At 48.8% G+C, this 10,000-nt stretch overlaps 1 protein-coding gene across 1 annotated transcript in view; it reads left to right on the forward strand.

The window, feature by feature from the left end:
* Positions 1-7,444: 7,444 nt before the first annotated feature.
* LOC126576828 (uncharacterized) overlaps positions 7,445-10,000 on the forward strand; it is a 5,257-nt gene continuing 2,701 nt past the window's right edge. The window contains exons 1-2 of the mRNA XM_050238131.1: positions 7,445-7,511; positions 9,601-9,638. Coding sequence (XP_050094088.1) covers positions 7,445-7,511; positions 9,601-9,638 — 105 coding nt within the window. The remainder of the gene's footprint in view (positions 7,512-9,600; positions 9,639-10,000) is intronic.

Genomic DNA, 10,000 nt, shown 5'->3' on the forward strand with positions numbered 1-10,000 from the left:
ATAGTTTCTAGTTTGTAGAACAGTTTACGTAATTGTGCGATTTTGGAAGCCTTTCGAATCATGCTTGATGGGTGCGGCTCATTCTCAGTTTTGGCTGTTGGTGTTGATTGCAAAATAGTTCGTGACCAATGTGTGGCGCCTAGCGTTTATACTAAATCGCGCAAGAGTGCTTCCATGCTGAAAATTAATAGTCTAGTATGACTATCCAAATTTCTACCAGTAACTAGATGTGAAGGCACATTGATATGGCCTTTGTTTTGCTGAGGATCTTGGAAGTTAAGAAAACGGTTGTTTTCACTCTTTTTTAAGAAGCACCTCCTACGTACTGTTATTAATTGGAAACAAAACGTAGGACAGGCTGCAGCACTTGATTTGTGGTAACCACGTGGTCCTTCAGTGAAATGTTTTTTGGACAATGTGGTCCCTTGCCCTGGCTTACCTTACCGTTCGTTCTGTTTCCTGTTGAAAGATCTACCAAAATACTCCTATACCTGCTGTAACTTCCTCTCGGATTCGTGCGCTTCTTAAGCCTTCCTAGTTGTGCTGTGCCAAATGTGTTGCCAAAGTTCTTCACGACGATCTTCGTCGAACAATATTTGGTGTAAGTTTTCGTGGTTGTTACTCCCAGCGAGCGAGTGAGGAGGGGCTGTTTAAGTTGTGTTTTTTTTTGGTTTGTGACGAGAAAGTTCCTCTCCCTATCCGAAATTAAATGCATTGAATTATGGTTTTTGTGCAGTGCCAATACTTACTCAACGTCCACGTGTTTGTGTTTCGATTTGTCTAAGAAGAATTTGCGAGGTCCATTCCGTGCTGGGTGTTAATTACATTTCCAACAGCTTTTACAATTTTATCTATGAATTAAATGTAATGTTTCTGAAGGTTCCATCTTCTGATCGGCCGATTGTGACCGCCCGTCCGTCCAGTATTCTGGTTTTTGGAGTGTAGTTCCGGTAGTTTGGTGGGACATGATCTGTTTAGTAGAGTTTTGAAATTGATGTGTCTTTGGTTTCAATGTGTACGCTGATGTATATCCTTGTACATCCTGCCTTTTGTACGCGAAAATTATTGTTGTACGAAGAGTTGTGTTGTGATCATCGTGTGGAAGAGTTAAAAAATCCGTATTCAATCGACAGCCGCAGATAGTTGTGAATGCTTTTGATGTGTCGTGGAAATGTTGTAAGTTTGCTTTTTTTTGGGGCAAGCTATAAAATCCAGTTACACGCAGCCGCTGCCCTGCCATGGCTCGCACTGCGATAAGTTCGTTTCTTACTCGATCAAGTGCGCACAGAACGATCACCTATGATGTTCTCGTTTGCCTCTCAGCCTTATGCGCCGTAAGTAGAATGTAGCGTGATTTGCAAAAAATTTAGTTCCAAAATCGTTTTGCAAACGTTACCTTTTGCTTAAAGGCGTCAGTCACAACTTGTGCACTCTCTCGTACACGGACCAGCTAGCTGTTGAGATAGCCTATGGTCGGTATAGAAATGGTGTAACTTGTGCCGGTGGCAAATTTTTGGAAGAAAATCCAATCTATTTCGTGTGTAAAGAGCGAAAAGCGTTTTGTCGTGATCGAGACGTCCGTCTTTTCGTTCCTGTGGTGTTTCTGGGTGATGTGTGTGGAGTGTGTTGTGTGGCATGTTCTATGTCCTTTTTGGTGGAATCAGAGTGGAGTTGCGAAGAAGCGTTTAATTCTGGTGAAATATCGTGCCAAAGCGGTCATCCGAAAGATGGAAGCGTGCTGTTATCCGATAGTTTGTGGGAGTATTGTTTTGCAGATTAAATGGTGTGGTTTGTGAGGTGGGTGATTGTTGTTAATGTGGCGTTATTGTTTGAGCTGCCTAGGAATGCGTGTGTTGCTCATGTGAGTTATATTGGTGCGTGTCTCATAGTTCGTTGCGGCGTGTGATCTCTTTCGTTATTATGACAAATCTTTTTTACTCAATAAAACGGATGAGAAACAAGCAGTTTTTGAGTTATTTTAGATTTATTTATATACTCGTTCTTTGAAATCCACCGTCCAATCGATCGTATATTTTGTCATCACGCCGTAAACGCACCAATACAGTCGCAAACGAACGTTTGAATGTGGTTGTGCGGGTGTATTTCAGCGTTTTATTCAGCATTTCCAGTGATGCCAGTTTCTCTGAGGTCTTCGAAGAAAGAAAAAGGATTAGTTTGAAATGGCGGTTGCCGGTGATCATAGCAAAGTTTTTCTATTTTCAAGCTGATATTTAGGTGAGTTGAACTGATAATTTAAGCAATAAGCTTCTAGGATATATACACAATTTTGAATCGACACGTGGGTAATACCTATGTTGATTTTTTTTAAATTTAAACCTTGAGCTGAGGTGTAGAATAGCTTATTAGCTTAGCTGTTAATTAATTTTGTGAAAGAGCTGGTGGAAGATGCACTTCAAAATCAGTCATCCCACGGCCTGTCTGGATAGTTTCGGTTTCGGTAATTATAGGTAGGATTCCTGGCGCATCCGAAAGCATCCTGGCAGACGAGGGGACTATGCTCGTAAAACTGAAACTTTCCACCTGATGATCGCTGTTGTTTGCATTTAGCCTCCAGGAACCGGTTTTCGAGACCCAAAACAGGAGGATTCCGATTTCTCTCACTGCCCCCAGGGAGGGGGGAGGGGTTCCAGGGACCCGCAGGAAATCAGAGAATTGAGAAGATCAAATGCTAATGACACAGTCATGCCCAGAATATTCCTGAACTCCATTTGATGGGCACGTAGGAGCAACTTTCTTTTTAAATCAGAAACAGAAACATCGGTAGCTATCCCAGTAGCCGGTTAAATGCGGAACATATTACGTAGCACACTGTTGGAACGGATCGCCCGAGCCCTACCCTACACCATCCATCCAAGAACGTTGATCTTCGGCGATCGTCCTTCACCTTTATTTTTTATTGATGCTTCCTCATCTCCCACCATTCACACCTCCGTCCCCCAAAAACCCAGCCGCTGGGACCACTGACCACAGAATGAAACTTTCTATTTGTCCATCCAATACTGTGCTGTGTTCTCAGCTTAGTGTGGTGTTCAATGCCTCACTGTCTGAGATGTGCAAGATGTAGAAAGTTTCTTAATGAGCTGTTGCGGTTCTGTGTTTCATATTTAGCCACCGTTTCTCTTTTGCCATTTTGGTATTTCTAACCTACATTTCGGATAAGAATATCGCAGACGACATGCGGAATAGCACGACAAGCCACGGTTTGCTTGGTACATTCTTGCCATTATTTATTTTGGGAATAAGTGGAAGATCAAAAGTAAAGTTAAATTCAAAACTATGCGCGCTCTCTCGTCACGACCGGTGAGAACAAAGACCAATTGGAATGGAAAAGAATGTAAATATTTTCAGAAACCCAGATACGGATCAGCCGTTCCACTTCCAAACAGCTTCAAGCTCGGAGGAAGTTAATTGTCTCTTGAAGCTTCATCATATTCTTCCGGCCAGCCGTTAGATACTAGCGGCATTTTCATGCCGCGTCTGGTGGGCGGACGGCATTGATGCTCCATTTTTGCAGCACTACTCCTCCACTGTCGGTGAGAAATAATTGGAATCACAATGCTCGTGCACACCCACCGGAGCTGTAGGCCGCCCAGAAGAAGTGCGAGGTCACGAGTGCCGGATAATGAAGTGCATCCAGATTTGGAGCAAAGTCATCTTGCCGATATGCTCCTCGTGTGCTCAAGATCGTATCGTGTAGTGCATTACTGGGATACTGTAGGAACCCTTGCCCAATCTCGATTCTTCATGGTTCATTCAGATCAATTCTAATGGTAGTATCGAGAAGTAGCCGCCGCCGCCGCGGTTTAATCGATCCGCACAGACCAGTAAGCACGGCGTCGGTTTAACAAGCTCACCCTCCACCAGCAACACCGTTAGACCGCGCACAGTACGCGGCAGCACAGTGAATCGATTGCTATTGCTCATTACCGAAACGGCACCAATTGCACGGCAACCGTGTCCGCACCGCACAGAAGACCTAACGGCATCGGGGATCCACCAGCGAAACGAGTGACCGATTTGTTCCCTCTTCCCGGCAACGAGCGATCGAGATTCTTGAAATGCGTAATGCGTGTGCGAGCTATGCGAGTTTAAGAACTTGCCACTTTGCAGAGCGAAGGGACATTCAGAAGAATTAATCACGCAAGTAAGTGAATAAAAATCTCTAGTCATATTATTGGCGGTTTTTGTTGCATTACATCATCACGGCACTAAGGCGTAACTATGGTATCCAGCATCCGCATTTGTAGATCCTAGCAACGTACGATCAAGCAAATATTTGTTGGTGCAGAACCGAGCGCCAGGCAGTTGTAAAATTACTTCTGAATCTTTATTCACTGTGATAGTGCAAAGTACAACACATTCTCCCTTTTTCAACGTGTTATCGTCATCGAGCTGGTGCCATCACCCACAGTAACTATCGCATGCCAACATTTCGTGCCATCTATCCATTCGGTAACGTGGGTCCGTTATGATCCCCTATTTACAATGAAAAAACAAACACAGAACGGGATGGGATGTCAGGAGGAAGCTACTCCGCGGAACGTGTGGAGTGTCTTCATTTTTGCGAATGTTCCCAACTCCCGCGCCATGTGAGAGGCGGCCATGCATTCAATGGGAAACCCTCCCCGTAGAGCTCTCTCTCTCTCGAGACCATAGATTAGCGCTGGTGTTGGGATGGCTATTAAGCCGCGTTGCTCATAAGCAATCTGCTACCATCTCGGCACGCCCGTGTTGGCCCCTTCCATGCCAGGATGAGGGGCTGCTTCCAACCGGAACCTAACAGCAGAATATGACCGACCGACTCCTCGTAATGGCACTCGCCGCCGGTCTCCACCACGGGACCGGTCGCAAAAAGCAGAGGATGGCTTCTGTGAGTGTGCACGGGGTTGAAACTAAATTACGGAGGCTTCCGGGCAGCTCCCACCCCAAAGACACGGGGTGGTACTTCCGATCTGGGTTAGAGCGACTGTGGAATGGTTTTTAACCCAAATCGATGGTCCCAAAAGATGGGCCACGTCGTATCGGCCGTGGAATTTACTGTCGAGGGCTACTTCGACCAGTACGGGCGTGGTACTTAGCTTAGCTTACTTCCGTTATAAGTCTAGTCGGCCGTTTGTCTGCAGGCGAAAATAAGGAGCGAGTCAGTTCGGTCAAGTAACGACGCATCATCTTTCGTTTTTTCTCTTTCTTGCATGTCTTCCGAACCCGAACGACTCGGTCACTGCCCTGACGCCGTGCGCCCGAATTTGACCTCGAATTGGCACGACCGTAAACAATGCTCCTCCTGGGTGGCTGGCGGTCGCGGTCAACAGCAGCAGCAGCAGTAGCAGCACGTGCGTGGACGCTCAGAGCATGCGCTAGAAGCAAATGGAAGCAGTGGCGGGGCGTGTATAGCGTGCTGCGTGCCACAATAATAGCGAGCGAGGAGGAGCATTGTTGCATAACTCAACTACCGTGGACCATCGGCAGTAGGCGGCTGCATCGCATCGCATCGCATCGCAGCATTGTGCAGTCGGCAGCTTTCGCAAACCCAGGAACCTTAGCAGGAACGCATCACAGGAGCTGGAGCATGCTTAGCAGGCGAGCGACCGGTGTTCCGGTGAGAAATGCTGGCTGGAAACCAATGCGAGAATGCGTTTCTCGCCGGGCGTTTGCCCAGATGGATAATTCGATTCGTCATTAGTTTAATCACGAAAGGATGAATGCACTTAACGCTCTCAGTGGGTGCTTTAGCCGACTACGTCCGCTCGCCACAGACGGTGGACCCTTGGTCGTTTCGGTTGATTGCGAGCGAAACCGTTTATTCGTCTTTAGCTTTCCTCCTCCGGCCACTACGGCCAAAGAACCCGGGCCCCTGGCCTTATCTTTCCTATTCTCGCGATTACCCCGCTTCACAATTGGTAAACGAAGTGTGAAACCACAAAGCGGAAGAAACGGAACCGAGCACGCGGATGGCTGGAAAACTCCTTTGCAGACTCTAATTGAGCCCGTTAGAGGTAGACATTGGCTGTACGATCCCGGCCACACCCGGCCCAGCCTTCGCTTAATAGCGCGCGCGGGTTTGAAATTAATAACCGATCAAACGGTCGCTTTTCGCCCTGATCGTCCGTGATCGTGACCGGAATAGACGCTTTTCCACTCCGCCGACCAATCCCGAATGAAGCGATCAGCGAACGATGATTCTAGACAATTCTCCCGCTCCCATCCTGCTCATTCATCGGATCATTTAATCGTCGTTCGTCACTTGACTCGTTTATGCAACCGTTCCGCCTCTAAGCCTACTTCCTCTCGCTCGCTTGCTCGCTCGCCGTCGTTTTAGTGCCTGTGAGTGCGAAGGCCCCGAACGACATTCGATGGTCCGATAACGGGGCCTTTGCGGGGCACGCGCAATTGCGTGCTGCGCTCTTTGCGTGTGTCGTGAGTGTGTGTCTGGTGCGATAACTGTAAAACATAAAACATTATTTATCTGGACACGCTCTAGCTAGCTCGATGCTGCCACTACTGCGGCTCGCGCGCCATCATCTTTGCCAGAGACGTGGCGAAAGGGTGCGCTACAGCAGGGTGCGTACTCTTTGGCGCGCAACTTGTTTGGTCCACCGGCGACGCACTGCCCAGTGGTAGTAGAAGAACCTAACTAAATTAACTGAATTCTGAGCCGTTGGAATGGCTCTGCTTGAGAGGTAGAATTTCTAGTCCTCCCATCGTAGACTCCGGGTGCCATTAACCCCTCTTCAACCTCCCAGATCTCGGATAATGTATAGTCCCTTCCCTAATGAAGTAGAAACGTCCGATGTTCCCTTTGGGCGCACGAATGATGCGCTCAACATGCATTCAAGGTCTTCCTCTACGCCCTTAGACGTAATCGAGTCGAGAGTGTGGTGTTCCACAGATTGTTGTCTTCATCTGGATAAGCATTTGGGTGTGTGATCTTCGCCAATAGAGCACGGTGAAAGCGGTCACAATTCTACTCTTTAAGCTCGAGCTTTCTAGCATTCTTTCAGGAGTTGTACTTCTCGAATCATTCTTGTTCTCACGAAAACAATCCAATGGGCAGCAGCAGTACAGTAGAGCACTGGGGCAAACGAAAAATTAATAGTTCTGGCAATGATAGCAGACCCATGACGAAATCTCAACCCCAAGAACCTATCTCTATAATTTCAGTCTGATGCTCCACCAGCCTTCCGCCTTCTCTCAAAAGAACGGAGCCCACAAGGGAAAAGGAAAGAAAAGCATCTACAATTGAAATGATCCCCACCGGGAGGATGTAAGGGGACCGGAACAGACACTTTTCTTCTTCGTGGCCTCACTGCGCCACGCACACAATCCTCGACGATCGACGCAAAGCCCCACACAACACGCCACCAGCGCATCGGGCCCCCGATGGGGTTGGAAAGAAGGTAAGGTGGCCGCGCAACGGGGGAGGATGGAGGTTTCCACCTCTGCCTGGTGGCGTTACCAGTGCCAGCTCAAGACGCAGCGAACGCGGCTTGGTAAGACAGTCGGTTTCCCACTGGCATCCAGTTCCATCTCAGAGCTCGATCGGTGCGGACGATCGAAGACGGACACTACTAAGACAAGGCGGATCGTCGTGAAACGGGTGCACTCGCGGCTTTGTTTGTGTATGTGTGTGTGCATACGGACGGGTTAGAATCTCGGTTCTTATCGACGGAAAAGGAGTAGAAAGCGGAAAACAACACACCGCGTGTCACGAACAATAGCAAGTCGGTAGTTCTGATTCGTCATCGAGATCAATTTGAGAATTGAAAAGTGTTTTTGAAGGAAGTGAACGAACCAGAGGGAAAGAGAGTGCGAGAACAGGTGAAGAACGCCGAAAGAAACCGACCAAGAACTTACCACAATGAAGAAGTGCCTGCTGGTGTGTCTGGTAAGCATTCGATCTGACGCTCAACGGGTGATTCTTTAACCAATGATAATGGCCATCTTCTAGAGTCTAGAGGTGTGTCTGTCTGTGGCCACGGCACGGTATCGACACCTCGCCTGACGGACAGAGATTCCTAATAACTATGCAAATACTGTTCTACTTTCTGGCCATCAGCCCGGTGCGGCGGGCCAGCAGCAGGTGGCTATGAGGCTGAGAAGAAGCGCGGGGAATTTCTCGGCTTGGCTCTCGTTCCACTTCCACATTCCGGTCAGCGGTGGGGTTAGCCACCTTCAGGAGAAAGTTGTTCAACGTCAACCGCCCGCCCGCCCTCCCCCTGCATCCCATCCCTCCACCGTTGGCATTGATTCTTGAGAACAACGCGCCGGACTCCAGTCGAAAACGAGGGGCGAAAAATATGAAATTTACCATCGAAATGCGTCACCATTTCGTCTTTCTTTCCGTTGCGTTCCAGCAAAAAGGAGGGGGCGCGAGGTGCAAGATGAGCCGCCCAAGGCTGAGCAAAATTGGGGCAAGGAGTTTTTGGGGGCGGACTGATAGTGAAGAGGAAGGAGTTGAGTAGAGAATCGCCGGAATTGTTTTCCCTGCGAATGGTAATGCGATACACGGTAGCTAGTAACCAAGGTAACCTAGGTGACGATATGATGCATACAGAGGGGGGGGGGGGGGGGGGTGTTCAGTTGTGGTGTGACACCCCGTGCGGTCATCGGCGCGGACCACGGAAGCACCGTTACTCCATCGCCATCGTTGCCATTCTGGAGTGCCATACGTAGCCATCGTCGTCACCGTCGTTCACCTTCTTCCTCTCCTCTCCGCGCAATAAACCCCTTTCCACCGTTTTGCGTTCGATCTCGGGAGGCACCGCGCGAGCGAGCGAGCGAGCGAGCGAGCGAGCGTCTGTGTTTGTGTGTCTGTATGTTCCGGTTCGATGCCGGTCGCACAGGTGAAATGTGTTTGTAGGTCAACGCGTTGCCAGAAGAACTGTTAGGTGGTTGTGGTTGCTTTTTTCCCCCTTCTCCTCTTCCCTTCCCATTTTTCCTTGCTGCGTTCGATTGAGCATCGAAGAGGAGAAGCCCGGTCAGCGATCAGGTGATCACCAGTAGCGAACCCACTGGGAATCCAATCAATACCTCGAACCCTGAGCGGCCAACACTATTACGGGTGCGTGCGTTCGTGGGAATTGTGGCCCCGGGCGGGGGAACACTTTGATCGATTCTTAATGATGAACCCATGAACCGAAAAATCTAGAGGCCGCGCAACGGTGCTTCTTCATCGGATTGCCATGGCCCGTAAGAACCGTTTTCCGTGACAAATCGGCTTCCGAGATACGCTTTTTTTCCCGTGCGCACGACGAAAGTAAGCCTGCCCTGGGATGTTGCGTGTGACGAATGCATTTTCGGGTAAAAGGGGTTCGTCACTTCCTGCGGCCCTTTCGGGCGTTTAAGTCTTTCGCTACAGTTTGTTAAAAAATTACGGTCAAACTGTTTCTATCAGTTTTTCTTTAATTTTCTCGCCATTTTTATTAGCCGCAATGCGCGTTGATGAATATTTCAAGCAGCATAATCTGTCTAGTGAGCTTTTAGTGTTCTATCTAGTGAGCTGTGAGTTTGTTTGCTCTTGGCATTCGTGTTTCGGCTCTGGTGGCTCCTGTTTGCGCTCCAACAAGATCTTCTATTAAGAACATTCCACAGAAAGAGCCCCTGCTCTTAGCACGCTGGTGAGTGTATTTGTTTGTTTGTTGATTCCCCCCCGCCTCACGGCCAAGATGATGAGGCCGCGAAGTGTTTTGCTATGATACACGCGCCACGGCACAGCTGCTGCTAGTACTGCTGCAATGCACGGTCCAATAGGTTTTGTGCCCATTTCTCTCCCATCCGCACTTCCACTTGACTGGGTTGGCCACTTCCAAATATAGAGTGTTCTTCAGCAGCCTCTCCGCGCCCAGCATCATACGGAATAGGCGGGGGGAAATGGAGCAACCCGCCACCAGGCCCACGGGAACCGTCAGTGCATCTCTCTTTCTTTCTCTCTCCGGCTCTTGGTTTGGCTCTCGTTACGGAGACTCCTGGAATAGTGGTC

This window comes from Anopheles aquasalis, chromosome 3 (genome assembly GCF_943734665.1).
Source record: "Anopheles aquasalis chromosome 3, idAnoAquaMG_Q_19, whole genome shotgun sequence".
Classification (NCBI taxonomy): Eukaryota; Metazoa; Arthropoda; class Insecta; order Diptera; family Culicidae; genus Anopheles; species Anopheles aquasalis.